Below are 18199 nucleotides of genomic sequence, written 5' to 3'. Positions count from 1 at the left end.
CCCCCCCCCCCCCCCTCCCAATTTTATTGAATTTAGAGCTGCAAAAAAGTTCCTTACCATATTTGGTTGCACATCTGAACATAACTTTAAAGACAGTAAATGATCCTCACACTGTTCATTGTATTAATTTGTTTCACAGAAAGCATGAGGAGCATTCCTACAACTGACATACTCTCTTTTAAACAGGGGCATCAGGAGTTGGAGTAAATGAGCTGAGGAAAAGACTCATTAAACTGAACCCATCGACCTTCCAGGGACCTGTGCCTCGTATGTGATCTCTACACATTTAAGACAGCCAATCGTATGAATGTTTCTGTTTGATGTTTATCTAACTTTAAGCAATAACCACAAAAAATATATAGTGACAAAAACAAACAAACAAAAAAAAACAACCATAGTTGCAGGCCTGGGCAACATGGCCATGCAGTGGTTAGAATCGTCCCAGGTTCTCAAGCTGTGTGGAGTTTGTGTGTTCTCCCAGTGCATGCACAAGTTTCCTCTGGGTACTCTGGTTTCCTCCCACATATCAAACCCCTTTATGTTAGGTTAATTTGTAACTTTAAATTCTCATTAGGTGTGAATGTAAGTGGGAGTGTGAATCGTTATCTGTATTGTTCATGTATTGTGGACTGGTAATCTGTCATGGGTACCTCATCACTAGCAGAGGTGGAAAGAGTACTAAAATAACATACTCAAGTAAAATTAAAAAGTAAGTCATTCAAATTTTACTTTGAGTCAAAGTTACGTTAAGTCTCTTCTGCAGTGCACAAATAAGAAAATATTTTTCTTCCTGAAATGATGTCTGAAATTAAAAAAACAAAACAAAAACAACAACTGATAGTTTAATATGCAATTACAAAATAAAACACGTTCACACATGATATCTAAAACACTTAGAGAGAATAAATTCTCATATTGGTGCAAACCACGGTGATCAACTTGTTCAATAACAAACATGTTAAACAAAGCAGTTGGTAGAAAAACTTAAATTACATTAAATGATTACAATTATTAAATGGTCTGCCCTGCTCTAGATTTTGATTACAGTTCATTCTTGTGCCTACAGTGATACAATTCTTGCTCACAAAAAAATATACAAAAATGACTTTTAAAACAGTGGATGGTACAAATATTTAATCAGACTTTTATGAAAAAGAAGTTTAGTTTCTTTAATATTATTTTCATGAGGTTCTGATTAGATTCTAGTATTTTTCAACAGGCTGTATGTTTGAATTAGACCAGGTCCACTTACTGATTCCCTAACATATTATTGGATGTGTTTGTGAGTTAATAATGCTTTCTGTTCATCATCACAACATGATTATAAAGTGAGAATAACTAATAACTAGTTATCCTACCAGCTACTACAGAGCTAACCAATATTAACAGTGTCAAGCACTGATGTCTGACTAATATTCACAGTCTTATTTAACTACAAAAGCCTTGTTTTAACTTACAAAACAAACAAATGTGTTTTAAACTCCCCACCACAGCCTGCAGGTCTGAGTCTCTTTGAGCTAACAGCAGATTAAAGCAGCTTCCTTCCTTTAACTTGGAGCCAGAGTGTCTCATAAACATGGCAAAAGTCACAGTGAAGGTTTAGCTGCCTGCAAGTTAACAGGTGACATGCTGAAAAGTGCATGTCTGCTGAGTTTTACTCAAGGCTGGTAAACCAAGTGGCCCACCGAATGGGTGGAGTTTGTACACAATCCCTATGGGTTTATTTAACAGGGAAAGTCCTATTTTGCGGCTTAATGTCACTTCTAGCCGGATCATACACCAGCTGACTGTTAAGGAACAGACCCAGTCACTGTTGGTGTTGTGGTGCACATTTATAAACAATTTTTAGACAAAATGTAATAAGAAGCACTGCAGAAAAATATCGTATAGGAAGAAAAATGTTCTTTGTAAACTTTAAAGCATGTCAACAATTTTAGCCCCCCCATCTCAAATTATACTATTATATATTATATAATATGTTATGTTTTACTGGTTTGTAAATGAGGATAATATCAAAACTAGTCCTAGTTTAAACTATTGGACTTTAGTTCCATAAATGACCTTGTCATTGTGTCCGTGCAGATACCACTCGTCCAATAAAAGAAGGGGAGCAGACAGGAAGAGACTACCATTTTGTTACCAAAGAGCTGTTTGAGTACATGGTCTGCAACCACAGGTAGGCATCTCTATCCTTTTAAAGAAAAATATATATTTAGTACTAGTTATATCTAATTTTTATTTGTCCTGTTTGTATAAAATTGTTAAATTTTTAATTAATTTTTTCTGTCTTTAGATTTGTGGAGTATGGGGAGAATAAGGGCCACCTGTATGGAACTAGCCTGGATGCTATTGATGAGGTTCTAAAACAAGGACAAATATGCATCATTGATGTTGAACCACCTGTGAGTTTATATAATGATTGAGTCAGTGTTAACATGTAAAACTAAATGATATCCTTCTGCAATGTGGTTAGATTTTCTTTCAGGTTTTTATATGCATTATAAATTAACTTTTTAATGTCAAGTCCCATTTTATGTGCTATTAAGACAATTGGGATGAAAAAAATAGCTTTAATTATATTTTCAGAGCATTCATTTGTTACGGTCAAGAAACCTGAAGCCATATGTGATATTCATCAAAGCCCCAAGCCCAGAAAGACTGAGACAAACACGGAGAAATGCAAGAATCATCACCAATTATGCCATCAACAGAGCCTTCACAGTAAGATCACTGTTGATACCTTATTCTATTCTGGTTATTGAATAGACATTGAAAATATTACAATAAGTGAACCAGCAATTCAGAAATGCAGAACTGGCAGTGACCAAAATGATGACTTAAAACCAACTATACTTTTTATTTAGGAGGAAGACTTTTCAGAGCTGGAGGAGACTTCGCAGCTCATCGAGGCTAAATACAAACAGTATTTTGACAGCATTGTGGTGAATGACGACTTACAGGATGCTTGCATGCAGCTTTGCTCCATCATCCAGCAGTCGCAGAACGAACCTCAGTGGATACCTGTCATCTGGCTCCAAACAGAGGAGGAATAAAGGAAATGTGTAAAAGAACTGAACTTGCAAATCTGCAAAAAAAAAAAAAAAAAGAGTGATGGAAAATTGAGTGAAAATAAAGAGGTGGGAAACACAAATGTGGAAACAGCAACAACAACAAAAAACAGGTGAATGTAGGCAGAGGGGTAAAGAATGACAAGAGCACAGAAAAAAAAATCCTCTTTGTTATAAAAAAAACCCCAACTCCTTAAATGAAATAAATCTTAGTCAAGTGATATCCTGAGGATGGTTTTATATTGCCAATGTTGAAAGCACTTTATGAACAAACAAAAGTTTCACCAAAGTGCTATACAGTAAAAATTTAACAAAACCAAGCATTTTAAAGTGTTAGTTAAAAAAACGAATAACATGAAGGGGGAAATCAGTCATGAATAAATTAGAATAAATAAAAACAAAGTGGCATATCTAGCTATGTTGAGCTGAATGTCAGAGTTTTTGATTTTTGAATGAAAGGGGTCTTTGAACCCAGCTAGGTTGCCATGGTAACTAAGGCTGAACTCATCACCTGCTCTGGAGCAAGTGATGAGTTCAGTTGTGGCTTAAATAGGCTGTAAGACCCTTCATCTGTTTACTGAATGATTGTAACAACATTTAAATGTCAACATATTTCTGCCCACTGTTGCAACATGTTATTCTGATTGTCAAATAACAGGAAATAAAATTTCAACATCATCATACTTTGTACCTTTAGTTATAAAGCTGCAAAAAATAAATATGAAGTGTATAACACAATACCTACAGAACCATAAACAAAATTGGTATAAAAAAATGTTTCTTACATTTTTCATTCTGTTCTGATGTGCTGTAATGTCACTGAAAGAGTACACTTCAGGTTTAATTCAATAGTTTGTATATCAAATAATATATAATTAAACAATATTTCTTTAATTTGGTCAGTTTCATTGATTTGCACATTTTGGAACAGAGTCAGAGCTAAATAAACTACACCAGTGTGGAGTAAAAATTTTCTGATGTTTTGTTTCTGACATAAACAACGGCAGGTTTTATCTTACTGATTTACACAACTAATGGTTTTTTACAGCATTTTCTCTTATTGTACAGCTGTGGTGACAGTGGTTTTCTGTGAATCTGTTTTTTATTCATCACTGGTTATTAATACAATTTTCTGTTGTTTATGAATGAAGTCTTGGGGTAAGCCAAGTTTTTTTTTGTTTTGTTTTGTTTTTTTGTTTTATTTGATGTGATTTTTTTTTTTTTTTTGTGGAAAAAGCATTAAACTGCGTAACACCCATTCTTTATGTGAACACACACACAGAAACTAAAGCCTCAGTTGCATTCATCCTATTTTTGTTTAATAGAGCTGCCGTATGCTAATGGCTGACAAGTTACATTTCCTCAATATAAGGTTGCATCTGTTTGGAATACACTTTCTTCAGTGTAGATAACAAAAGTTTCTAAATGCCAAGGCATGTTTTAATGCCTGTGTGGATCACAAGCATCATATCTGAAAACACTGGCAAAGAAATTTTCCAACAGTATTTGTTCATTTGTTAAAGCACTATGGACAACACTGCTGAAAAAAAGATGAGAAACAGTGGACTCCAACTTGTAGATTTCAGTTTTTGTAAACTTTCCTAGAGTTCAGACAAGTCCTGCTGTTAGAGTCTAGTGCTCCTAAGGTCTCCATGTGTATTGGTAATTCCTCTTATTGAAATGTGTGGCTATTTCTCTAAAAACAGAGTCTAAATAATCATTTTAGCCTTCTACTCTATATCCTGCTCATGCTGATTGAGTGTTTCTTCCACCAGTCTTTTAGGAAGAAAAAGTATTCACCCCCTTGGATGTTTAATACTTTTATTGCTGTCATAAACCAATCCTGGTCGAATATTTACTCATTCAAATATCAAAATGTTCAGTTGAGTTGGGAATAGGGTGCTATTGCCCTTGCTATTTAGAACGTATAGCTTAGTTCACTGAAGCCTACCTCCAGTGGTAACTGTGCGACAGGCAGGGGAAACCGTGGACAGATCAGATTGCAAATTAGGGGCGTGCAAATCTAAGCAAATATCTATATCATTGATGCCAAAGATTGGTATCATATCGGTACGATACAATCAATGAGATCACTTCTTTAGTTTGTTTTCCTCCTCTATTTTCAGTATGTTACTGTTGTTCCAGAAGTGCAATGAAAAGGAGATGAAAAGAGTCTTTTCTAATACATTAATTTTTTACTTTGTAGCATATTAATGATAAAACATGATACTGCTGGATGGGCGAATGATTCCGGATGAGAGAGACTTCTCGATGTAAGTCTTCATGGCGTCCCTTTCCAGGCCTGAGAGGTTGAACAGTCAACTAGAAGGGAGAGGGGCCCCAGGTAGCAGCTCAATGGCACAGTCGTAGGGTCTGTGCAGGGGAAGAGACAGGGCTTTAGTCTTACTAAACACTGGTGCGAGATTGTGATATTCGGGTGGGACCTTCGATAATTCAATTTTCTCAGGGCGTTCATCTTTTCTTGAGAGGACAGGTATAGCGGACTGGAGGCAATTTCTTAAACAAAAGTTTCTCCAGGACTCTATCCTTTTCTCAGCCCAATTAATTACTGGGATATGTTTCTTTAACCATGGAAACCCAGAATCACTGCTGGTTCTGCTCTCGTCTCAGGTCTCATCCGTCTTTGGGATTTGACCTCTCGGTGGTGTTGCTGCAGATGGTTTAGTTGTTGTTGTTATTTGTTGCTGATGTCCACCTTTATTTGGGGAACCTTTGCTGCATATGCAGAGGTCTGCCCCCTAACTGCCCGTCTACCTCGGCCTCCACCTCGAGAATACGAGACACACCTAAAGCCCCCTCCTTCTCAGTAGCGGTTTTTGTGGGAAATTATAAGTGCTTAGTTATGAAATATTGTAGAAATTACCAAACTTTGGAGGTCAGAAGTGTAACTCGAGCTATGATATCGTACAACATTTATGGTTACATGTTTGCTGCAGCTGAAAGAATCTAATGACTTCTTGCTTATCACCCCACCTGCGTTTACGCCCCTTTCTCCCGCAGACAATTCTCCCACACCGCCTGTAGTAAATATTTTGGCACCGAACCCTTCTTCCTTTTTTTTTTTTTTCAAGTTGGCGACATGAGCTCAGAGGCCTGATTTAGGAGTTGTTTTCAGAAATGTGTTTTGGTGAGAGAAATTGCTGGAAAAATAAAACCAGACAAATCTTTTAAAAGTTATCCATAACAAAAGTGACACCCATCTCCTAAACGAGCTGAACGTTTTGGTTCCTGAATGGCTGAAATAATTTGAAATTTGCAGGACAAAATTGGTCAAATGCCAAGCAACATACAGAAGTAATTAGTAATTCCATGAAGCATGGACTTACCAGAATTTTGAGCACTTTAAACTATTTTCATCTTTGAGTAACCTCACACACTGATAATCAACATTTGTCTCTTTTCTTCAACTGCTTTCGTAATTAAATAAACATATGACTTTTTAGCAATGTGATCCCATTTTCCTTCACCCCTCTTAGGAAAGTATTTAGGTCATGTTAAATAATCGATTATTGGTACAAAAGTATATAGATTTACTGAGGTCAGAATAAACTTTAGACTTAGATTTTTATTGGAACGTGTCAATTAAAAAGCAATCTTTTATTTTATTTATTTAAAGTGAATATCATAATGCATAAAGTTCAGAAATGTTGTCGGGATTCGGGGTTTTTGTGTTTTAGTTAGTGCTGTCACTCAGTCACTCTTGCCTTCTCGTTCTATGTTTAACCTTAGTTTCTTTTGCTGCTACGTCAGTTTTTTTGTTTTGCTTATTTTGTTTTAATAAATTAGATTTTCCAAATATGAATCTGCATTCTGGGTTTGCCACCTTCCCCGCCTGACAAGTATAACTCAGCAAACAACCAAAAGCTTTTTCTAAGTTTCAAAATAATGAAATAGTTCCACAGTTCTAAAACAGCCATCAGGGTAAAGTTTATATAATTCTATAATTAATAAAGAATAATGTTGTGAAAATAGTCTGTTCTCTTTTTTCTTTCCCTTTTACCATGGCCTGGATGACTGAGAATCTACACCAGCATATCTACATATCTGTCAGTGTCAGCAGCTACATTAATAAAATTTGTCACACTTAAAAGAGGGATGAAAGTCAGCCAAAGCAAGACAGAGTACATGTGCGAATGAGAGGGAGGCAGGTGGAACAGTGAGGCTACACGGAGCAGAGGTCACAAAGGTGCAAGACTTTAAGTACCTAGGGTTGACTGTCCAGGAAAACAGGGAGTGTGGTACAGAGGGGAAGAAGAGAGTTCAGGCAGGATGAAGTGGATGGAGAAAAGTTTCAGGAGTGATTTATGACAGAAAGGTGGAAGCAAAGGTCAAAGGAAAGGTTTATAAGACAGTGGTGAAATCAGCTGTGTTATATGGTTTGGAGACAGTGGGACTGACAAAAAGACAGGAGATAGAACTGGAAGTGGCAGAGCTGAAGATGTTGAGGTTCTCCTTGGGACTGATGAGGATGGACAGGATTAGGCACGAGTCCATGGATGCAGTTAGAGAGGACATGGAGGTAGTTGAAGTGAGGACAGAAGACAGAGTTAGATGGAGGAGGATGACTATCTGTGGCAACCCCTGAAAAAGGGAAACAGCTGAAAACTTCTTTTTTTCCCCTAACCCTAACCCTTTTTCAGGGGTTGCCACAGTCAGTCATCCATCCACTAGATTTTCTAGCTTGTGTTACTTTCACTACTGAAATGACTTAGAAAAAGGAATTTAGAGCGTACTGTAACCTGATCCTGTGTACATCCTGTGTGTCGATTTGTATGTTTGCAGCTTGTCAGACTGTCTGATCACAGAGGAAGGCTGTGCTTCTCTGGCCTCAGCTCTGATCTCCAACCCCTCCCATCTGAAAGAGCTGGACCTGAGCTACAATCATCCAGACTGAAGGAACCACACTGGAGACTGGAAACTCTCAGGTATGGAGAGACCTGCTGCAGACACACACAATGTCTGATAGAGGAGGAAGAACTGGAAACCTGTTCTCCGTCCTTCACTCAGCTTCTTTTTTTTCTTTTTATGTTGGATACTTCTGTTATGTGTACGACTGTAGAATGCTTTGTGTTTGCTTGTCACAGAAGCACTGACTGAACATGAACAGATATTTTCACAAGGGGTCACAAATTAGAACATCTTTAGAAACAGTATCTGCTTATTAGTTAGAAACATTCAGTTTAGACACACCTCTTTATCTAAAAAAAACAATACAAAAAAATTGATTTTTTTTTAGAAGCATCCTTCTTGTTCTCTGATTTTCCAATTTCTGTCATTTCTAACTTCCTGAAACCACCCCAGAAAGGGTGATACTTGACAGAGCAGAACGTTATAATAATTAGACAATGAAACAAAGGCAGGACAAGCCTTTTAGAAAGGTCACAGTTATGTACTGAAGAAGACGAGAGAAGTCTTCTAGTTTTTCCTCTTTGATTGGGGCATCATCCAATTGCCCCTATGAACAAACCAGTCAAGTCCAACTGTTGGACTGATGGCCTGAACCCCTGCTTTTCATTGGGTGAAGCCTGATGGAGCCAAATTGTTCAAAAGTGTAAGTGTGTTTTTAATTGTTTCATAACTCTCAATCAATTATTCACAAGCCATCATCAAATTGTGAACAGCAGGAAGGTGATGTATGTGGGGAAGAGTCAGCCATCTCCTGATCATCCAGGCAGATTTGATGTGTATTATCAGCTGTACTGGTGTACTGGTTTGACTGATCGCCATTACTTTGAGGTGGCGAGGAGGGAAAATGTTGATATATGTTACAGGAAAAACAAGGAAGACACATGAGATGTGGTCTGTCGGCAGGCAGGCACTTGGCTCTGAGCTGCCAGCATGCTGCCACACCCAGCACTCTCCTTGGGAGACACTCCCTCTGCTGGTGACTTTTGGGAATTATCACTACAACCCCAACTCAAATCAGTGCACACAATATGGCGATGGCACCTTCTTCTTAACCAAAAAAACAAAACAAAACACAGATTAAATTAAAATGTGATTTTATATTTAAGAGCATCAAAATATATCAGTGAGTTACAGACGAATCAGAAGGAGGGGAGACAGTAAAGACAATGATGTCCTGGAGTCTGAGACTCTGTTTTGCACAATACCAAAAAGACACCCATGTCCCTGTCCTCCTCTGTCTTTAGGAGAGTGTCAGTGTATGTAGACTGTGCTGCTGGAGTTCTGTCTTTTTACAGAGTCTCCTCGGACACACTGATCTACCACCACATTCACTCAGCCTCTCTATCCTGGATTTGGAGCCTGGTTTCCTGGTTCCTCTGTGCCTCTGTGTTGAGGAGAAAAACCCTGTCCGGTTCAGAGAATCAGTCCGTACATGTCTGCCTCTTTCACTCAGATTCAAGTATTCAGTCTGTTTTCTTTTGAAATGTTTCTAAAACTTTCAACTGTAAATGTCTTTCTCTTTTTTGATTTAGTACTTCTCAACTAGAGACTCAAGTGAGACGCCTGGGGAACCCTAACATTAAAAGGCATGTAATGAAACTGAATTTCAGTGAAACTAATTATAGACAAAACACTGTTTTGTCTATAATTAGTTTGAACCCCAAAATACCTGTCCAGCAGAATGATTTCAGACCAGTGGCTTTACCTTTTCAAATAATTTTGCTTAATTCTCGATTACAACACTGGCAAAAAATGATGGATGCACCATTCTTGGATGATTTTCTTTCAATTGTTTAATTTTGTATAAAAACAATAAATCACAGATGTGCCACAAAACAATATTTTTTCAAAAGTCCAACCTTCTGGCATTAAGAACAAATTACAAAACAAAAAATATGTCTAATAGTTGTAGTCAGTCAGAGTTGCTTTTTTTTTAGATCAAGTAGGGGAAAAATATGGAATGACTCAATTTTGAGTAAGAATTATGGAATCAGAAAACCACTGGGCCATTAGTAGTTTGTTGAACCACCTCTGTTTTTTCTAACAGCTTGAATTCTCTGAGGATGGAGCTAACGAATTACAAACAGTACTCTTCATCAGTCCGGCTCCAGCTGTCTCTTACTGCTGGTGTCAGATCAGTGTTGCAGGTTGCAGTTTTGTCACTGATCATTTTCTTCATTTCAAACGAGGAATTCAACTGGATTGAGATCCGGACTATTTGAAGCCCATTCCTCTGACATTATACGTCTTTCTTGAAGACAGGTTTTCACATCCTTTGCCTCGTGTTAAAATGCATTATCATCTTGGAAAATAAGGTTTTCATCACCAAACATCATTTCAACTGATGGAATAAGAAAAGTGTCCAAAATTACAATGTAGATTTATTATTTATTGAAGATAAACCTGACCTGACACTTTCATCCAGGATCACTTTTCTTTAGCCCACTGCCACCTTGGTCTTTTCTCTTTGGGTGCTAATGATGACTTTCATTTGACTTTTCTGTCTGTAAATCTCATTTCCTTTAGGTGATTTTTAGGTGACGCTTCTAAAACAGAAACTGTTATCTGAAAAGTGATTCAACAGAATAACAAAACAAAGACTTAACAGAAAAAGCAGAATCAAAATTACAACATTTCACAAAACGCATCACATTATTGTTGTTTTTTAAAACTACCTATTTGCTAATGACAAAAGATGTCAGTACATCCTGTAAATACTAATACACATTTCAGTAAAAGGCACCATTATTACCAGGTTTTAAAAGGATTAAATGTTACTGACCCTATATTATAAGAATTTTGCGACCAGCTGTATTATATCCAGTTTGGATTTACAGTGTATTGTCATTATTAAGATTAAAACAAACAAAAAACATTTTATTCAGGCTCTGTTCTTTACAAAACTTTCTGCACTGAAGAATAATTAAAGAATTATTCTATTATTTTTTGGTTATTTGCAAAAACAAACAAAAATAGATAGCTATTCAACTTTTTATTATATTTTTTATTTGTACCTAAGCCAAAATATAAACCTTAAACATGAGTAATTATTCTCCGGTTGTTCAAGCTTGTTCATGATTATGACAAACTTTAATATTTGATAAGGTTATTACTGTGAAAACTAGAAAAATACTAATAATAGTATATTGTAGACGTATAATATCAAAGTGATTTATTATCCCAATTAAAGCCATTGTGATAACTACATAAGATAATAAAAAAATGGATTTGTTTTGTATTAGATTTGACCGTATTGTTTCATGATTGAACTCAGAATACTGCTATCATTTTTACTGTAAAAACAAAGTTTCAAGAATGTTTGCTTCCTGTGGAATCTGTTCACATTCAAGATTTTAGCACTTTGTCTGAGACCAGAGGAAGTTTGGTAAAAGTAATGTGTAACAATGATAAGGCTCAGCAAAAGTGACTGAGATGTATCACAGCCAGAGTTCAACCCCACTGGCTTTAAAGGGAGACAAAAGGAGGATTTTATTACCCCTGGCTCAGCTGAGCTGAGCAGAGTGTTTGGTGGAGGTGAACAACCTGCCCTTAGAGTCTGTCCCCTGATCTCTTTCCTGTCCACTCACATTTCACACCAACAGCCTGAGGCTTTTACCTCCCTCTGCCCGAACCTTTAGGTTGCTGCCGTCTTGTTTTTAACGACTTGCAACTTTCAGGTGTCTGGTCTCGGTATCACGTCAGAGCTCCACGGTTCTCAGGTGGCTGCGAGGAGAGACTGCAGCCAACACACTCTGAGGCAAGCACTCCGACTTCTCCACGGTGCTGCCGCAGCACGACCAGTGAGGCTTCCCGGGATGTCCCTTATGGCCGTGACCGCAGCCTTTAAATCCTCCTACAGAAAAAAAAAAGAGGCAGACACAAAGATGAAAATCAGAAAGAAGTCTATAGAATCTTTAACGAGAATAAGGCGACTAAAGAAACAAGCAGCTAATCGTTTCAGGTTATTATTGTATTCAGGACAAATGAAGGAGCCTTCATGTCTTCAGCTTTATGTCACATTAAAAAGAAAAGCTAAGCCAGCGGCTTCAAACATCCTGGCATCTCATCTCTGCACAAAAACACTGGCTTTTCATTCATACAGAAAGAAACATGAACTGGAATATAATACAAAGATAAAGAAAGAAATTATTCTTCTGTTTTTTTTGCACGTGTGTGTGTGCATATAATATATATATATATAATATTTATCTAGATCTTTAACTAATATCTATATCTATATCAGTTGATAGATTAATACAGACATCGTGTGTGTGTGTGTGTGTGTGTGCGTGTGCGTGCGCATTGAGGAACGACTGATTTTCTGGACATTCTTTTACAAAACAGTAGAAATAACAACACATACAGAAACAATCACTTTAAAAGTACTTGGATTTAATACAAAGTATTTTTGTTCTTATGCATTCAGCTCTTCCTTGGTTTCGTTTTGCAAATGAAATGAACCAGCAGCATGTATTAAAAACAGAGCGGGACAGGTCAGTAGAGTTAGGAGTTCTATTACACGACCTCCACTTAAGGTGAGTGATATTAATTGAAACGTTAATTGCTGGAATACATATTAGAAATCCCAACTGTTGCATTTGTTATTGTGGGAAATAAAGAAAACCAAATGAAAAGAGAGTGATTTGTCTTCATATTTGTGGTAGCTGTGGCAATGTTTTAATCAGCAAAATAACTTCTTCAAATTAGATAAATTGTCTTTAAACGTTAACTAGACTCATTTTATGCTGTCTGGCAATCATAAGAGAACTGAATAGGTAAAAAAAGTATTGATAATGTAAACATGGGAGTAAATGAAGTTAGGTTCCTTGGTGATCTGTTGGAAACCACATGTAAATTATGTAGTGAAGTACATTGAAGTGAAATTTATTTATATAGCACTTTTACGCAACAACGCGATTCAAAGTGCTATGTAGGAAGCATTGCTGACCTGGGGAAAGATGAAGACCTGCTGCTAATAGTTTTGTGTTAGATGGTAATATTGCCTGCTGGTTTTGTTTATTTTCTTCCGTTATTTTCAATTAAAAACATTAAATAGGGTGTTAAAACAGCTGAATTTGTGCAGATGAAGTAGTTGTAAAAGGAGACGTGTAATGGGGTTAGGATACGTTTATACTGCTGCCTACTCGTATTAACACATGAAGAAAAAGGAAAGTAAAATGTGATAATGTGCAAGTGTAATACTTGAACATATTCAAAATAATCAATGGTTGAATTAATATTTGGGTCGGAAAATCATCTCCTGACATCAAGCACTACGAAGTAATTTTGCTATAAAACAAATCAGATTGATTGAAAATGAACAACTCATGCTTGCTTCAGGTGGGAGTAAAGCTGGTTTAGTTCTCAGGGTCTGTTACCATGGTGACAGACTGAATTGAACTTACCTCCTCTCTTTTTGGTACAGAAAACACAAAGTTTCCCTAAACGCGAGGCAGACTAACTGAGAGTCTTTGCTTTATCCTGCTTTCTGGAATACCCCCCCCCCCCCTCCTCATCGCCGAATGGTAATTATTCTCTCAGTAAGAGCACAGTTTATCAATTTGTAATCTAAGTCCTACTCAGAGAACAAAAACCAGTCATCGACGGTCATCAGCCCATCAAAGGGCAAGATCAGTTTCACGTTTTGTAAATAAGGAAACATGAATATTGTGAATATCTCTGTTTTGAACCTGGCATTGTTCCTGGGCAGCCACAGCGAGCCTCTTTGGCTCCTCCACTGGAGCAGAAGGAGCAGCAGTGAAAAGTCCCAGTGTGTCGTCTGAAGCTCCTCTTCACATGAAGATTAAACGGAGAACCCTGCAGGAATAAAAGGCACGCTGTGAGCTCCATGAAAGGCCAGGAGCTTCTCTACAGCAGTCAGCTTATTACCATGTTCACCTGAATCAGACCGTTTAAAAAAATATATTTGAAAGACCGAATATTCCAACTCAGCTCACTTGAGTTGCTAAAGATTTTCTGCAGTCAGAAAATTGTTGTACCTTTATATGTTGGGCTTTGACACAGACCCACACAGAATAAGCTCCTGGCTCTTCAGGTTTGTATGAAACACCGTACGTCCCATCGCTGTTGTCAACCACTGTCGCCTGCACTGTGCTGCAGGAAAACACAAACAGTTATTAAAATATTAACACATGTCAATTAAAATTTAGCAAATAAATCCAAGCACCACATAAACACATCGATTTCTTGGATTTTTATTTTTATGTGCCGTTAAAAAAGGCAATTATTTCCCGACAATTTCCAGCTTCGAAAAAAACCATTTTGCGTTAAAGTACCATGTACGTAAAGATTCAATAACTGAATTTCTATATCATACCCTAAAACAGAAAATGTTATCTATTTACAGTAAACAACGGAAGACTTAGATATTTGTTTCATGACTGATTGCTCCATTGGCGCTCAAACTGCTCTAGATTAGAAATGGACTGCTTTCTGGTTTCAAGGAATAACACAGTTTTAGAAAGTCACGGTGTCCTGTAGTTTAAGTTTATTTTAAAGAAGAAGTCAGAAACAGTGTGAGGTTTGTGTGGGTCTTATGTAGTGCAGAGTAACACCTCCTGTCCTCCACCTGTTGCTGCCAGCTGTCACTCAGCACATTTAACGTTTATAAGATCTGTTTTCTTTCTTATTTTTCAAAGCTTTAGCAGAGAAAATACGTCAAAGCGTGTTTTATGGTGAGAGGACTCTGCATGTACAATATAACAAAGATCAGATGTCTCACTCTGATTAGAATCCAAAACCCAAACATTTTAACAGTGTTGTTGCTGTTTTTTAAACTTATGGGGATTCTCCTGAGACTTCAGGAAGAGAGGCGCAGTGGAAGAAATGCTCTGGATGCTGAGATTGTTGCGCGGAGTAGGACAGCTGTTATCCGCCGGAGATTTCAGGCTTTACAGCGCCTTCAGCTGGAGGACAGACGGCATAAACGTTGCAGGGTGAGCTAACGCTGTTGTTTATATTCCTACCGTTCGCTCTTTATGCTTGCATCTGGCCACACCCACAACCAATGAGTGAACAGGAGCTAAGCTTGCGCCGCCCACGAAAGCAGGGCCGGCCCGGCTGGCCCTACACTGAAGCAGGGACCAAAGAAGCAGGGACCGGCCTCGAAAAAACCCATGTAAAAGAGGCATAAGTAGTGCTCACCAGTTCTTCTTTTCTTTGTGGACAATGCTGACGAGGACATGCTCTCCTCCTTGGGCCATCTGCTCCCCAGCTAAGTCTCGACACACCAGCGTGAAGTGGCCTTTCTGGCCCTCACCGCCCTGATGCAGACCTGTGACCACAAGAGAGGCTGGGAGGTTAAAGGGTGCCCAGCTGAACACCCATTAATGGTTAAAAAGATAAATAGCCTAAAGATAGACTGAATGTCAAAACAATCTGTTTTAAATTAAGGAAAAGTGAATAAAAACCTCTGCAAGAATTAAGCGTTTAAAGTCCAAAAAATACTTAAAAGGGCAAACAGGAAGAGTTCAAACCTGGAAATTTAGGAGAAAGCGTGTAGATACTTTTCAAAATATAAGCCTGGCTCTGTTACACCTTAGATTATTATAACGGTCAGCTCCAAATTGCTACTGGACTTCGGGGAAGAAATTAAATGTACAATGGAATTTTGAGGTGTAGCTGCACTGGCCCCCTTCAAAATTTTTTCAGCAAAAAAAACCCCCGTCAAGGTTTAAAGACAGAGAAGAAAAGTTGCAACATTATGTGATAAAGACTGAGCTAGGCACCATAGCTTTAAAGGAGGTAATCCATTATCTGGAGACAACACAAAACTACAGACTCTTGACAGTTTATAAAGAAAGGTTTGATATTTGGGGGAGCCATTTGAGGAGAAATTCCTACACATGACAAACAATGTAAAACAGCACCTGGAGAAATGTCTGACACAATACAGACACTGACCTTTTAGCAAACAGCTCTGTACTTGAGCTGTTTGAAAGCAAAACGCTCAGCTCAGAGGTCTGCATATGGTTTGGTTTTTCTCCTCTGACACAAGTAAACAGCTTCTTAAACCAGGCTTTCAGACTGAGACTCAGAGAAGCAGCTACAAGTCTCCACCAGCTGTTTTAGTGTTTGCTAAAGGGACGTGAAAATGATCATTCTGGTGGTAACATGATCTGCTCCTGTGAGCCGTTTCTGAAGGCAGCAGCCTAGATGTCCCGAGGGGAATTTATAGGTCAGGTAACAAAATAAAAGTGAACCCCCCCCCCTCCCCTCCAAAGAACATTTACCTTTTACAGTTTATTACCATGACTGCCACCTTGTGGTGTACATCAGTCATTGTAGCCAGTCTTTATTGTCTGATGCCAGTAACTACATAATAATCTGAACAGCTGTCGGTGGTCAATCAATCAGTGACTGAATAACAAAATCGACAAACTTAAGATACAATTAATATATATATATATATATATATATATATATATATATATATATATATATATATATATATATATATATACATATATATATTTCAGTACATTTATAATTTTCTGAGCTGGTAAAATAATTAAAAGGCTATCTATTAAAGCCAGATTTCTTTAGTTCTAGCTTTGTGCTTTTAGTCTATAAAATTCATTCTTTATTGTAGCCAATTCAAAGTTTTTTTTGACTTGATGGCACATGTATGGACATGTTATGTTTTGTGTGTAAACATCCTCAAAGTGTCTAGCCTCAAGGCCTGTTGAGTCATATCAACATTCCTTCAGCTGCGTAGGAATTGCACCTACAGAGGCGACAATGGTGTTTACCTACACAGCAAAAACTCAGTCTGACTTCTATTTCTGTCATGAATTAAAAAAAAAAAAAAAAAAAAAGTTGTGATGTTACACCTGATTCCAAGAACACAAAGTTTTATTCAAAAAAGCATTAAAGCCAACTAACATGGCAAAAAAAGCTAAAAAACTGTTGGGTTTTCTTGTTCATTACTCATGTTAACAAACCACACTTCTTTTCTTCAGATAGCTGTGATTTTTCTTTTATTGCTAACGGTCAGCTTCTCAACTTATTCTCTGCTCATAGAACTGTGCAGCTTACACACACAAACTCACTCACATTGCCCCCAGTGGACAACAGCAGTACAACATGCACATAAACATAATGTGACAGGGTACAGAACATGCATATGTACCTTTCAAAGTAAATTAGGAACACATAACACAAAATAACTCAAAGACAAGTTAAGATGAGAACATATTCTAACAAAAACATTTACCTTCCCCTTCAATGGTGCACCGGCTGATATCCAAGGTCCTCGAGTTGATCACACCCACCAGTGGGTAGCCCTCCACCTCTCCTGCTGGCTCTGTAGGCAGGAAGGAGATACTGCTGCCATCGTCAGGTGCAACCCCAGCCGAGTTGGGGTCATAACTGCTCTCTGCCAGACTGGTGAGTCTCCTTAGGGTGACTCCTTTGGTGCTGAGGATCTCAGCGTCCGAACCGCAGCTCAGCAGCCTCTCTGCGAACTCCACACCACCTCGGACGTCCAGCAGAGCCTGCTGCAGCTGCACCCCCTGCAGGTGGAGGTGGTTCCTGCAGGACAGAAGTGATGGGCATCCCAAACAAACAGTGAGGATTTTCCTGTTGCACAGCCCAAAGAACTGTGTTACATTTCAGTAAATATTTATAGAAGCAACAATTTAACAAGGCCACTTTGTATTTTTCTTTTCAGAGGCATTACGTCCAAAAACTATGCAGAATACCATGGTTTCCACATGCAGTCTACACTGTACATCAGCGATGAACCACCAGGGACTTCATGATGTACAGAGAAAGGTCTGAGTAAACCCAAGAAAAAAGTCCATTTAATTTGCTTATTATATGGCTAGTTTTGTGTTGGAGTGGAGTAACCAATCAGACATCTTTGTATGAAGTCTCTGGACAGAATTTCTTCTCAACAGTATATCTGTCATGTCAGTCAGAATCTCCAGATCAATAAAACAAATGAGAGTGTACGTTTGGATAGATCAACAAAACAGAGTTGCAGCAAATAGGTGTTTTCTTCAGACCTTTCCTTGAGGGATAAGGTATACTAGCTGACCTCCTACCCATACAGGTGCTGGTCATAAAATTAGAATATCATGAAAAAGTAGATTGATTTCAGTAATTCCATTTAAAAAGTGAAACTTGTATATTATATTCATACATTACATACAAACTCATATATTTCAAATGTTTATTTC

General features: G+C 37.9%; 2 protein-coding genes across 3 annotated transcripts in view; one reads left to right on the top strand and one right to left on the bottom strand.

Moving 5' to 3' along the window:
- LOC108247705 (MAGUK p55 subfamily member 4) overlaps positions 1-4038 on the top strand; it is a 30888-nt gene extending 26850 nt beyond the window's left edge. For both annotated transcript variants that reach the window (XM_017436036.3, XM_025010535.2), the window contains exons 17-21: positions 187-267; positions 2083-2176; positions 2294-2402; positions 2587-2721; positions 2865-4038. In XM_017436036.3, the coding sequence (XP_017291525.1) occupies positions 187-267; positions 2083-2176; positions 2294-2402; positions 2587-2721; positions 2865-3053 (608 nt within the window). In that variant the 3' untranslated portion in view covers positions 3054-4038. The remainder of the gene's footprint in view (positions 1-186; positions 268-2082; positions 2177-2293; positions 2403-2586; positions 2722-2864) is intronic.
- Positions 4039-9772: 5734 nt separating this feature from the next.
- The window catches only part of trim45 (tripartite motif containing 45), a 13266-nt gene continuing 4839 nt past the window's right edge, over positions 9773-18199 (bottom strand). Inside the window, exons 4-8 of the mRNA XM_017436038.3 lie at positions 17233-17549; positions 15162-15291; positions 13997-14111; positions 13688-13814; positions 9773-11850 (exon numbers count right to left, since the gene is read on the bottom strand). Of these exons, the coding sequence (XP_017291527.1) occupies positions 11696-11850; positions 13688-13814; positions 13997-14111; positions 15162-15291; positions 17233-17549 (844 nt within the window). The 3' untranslated portion in view covers positions 9773-11695. The remainder of the gene's footprint in view (positions 11851-13687; positions 13815-13996; positions 14112-15161; positions 15292-17232; positions 17550-18199) is intronic.

The sequence above is a fragment of the Kryptolebias marmoratus genome, linkage group LG6 (assembly GCF_001649575.2).
Source record: "Kryptolebias marmoratus isolate JLee-2015 linkage group LG6, ASM164957v2, whole genome shotgun sequence".
NCBI lineage: Eukaryota > Metazoa > Chordata > Actinopteri > Cyprinodontiformes > Rivulidae > Kryptolebias > Kryptolebias marmoratus.
Note: the sequence above shows the minus strand (reverse complement) of the source record. Positions and strands in the feature narration are given on the sequence as shown.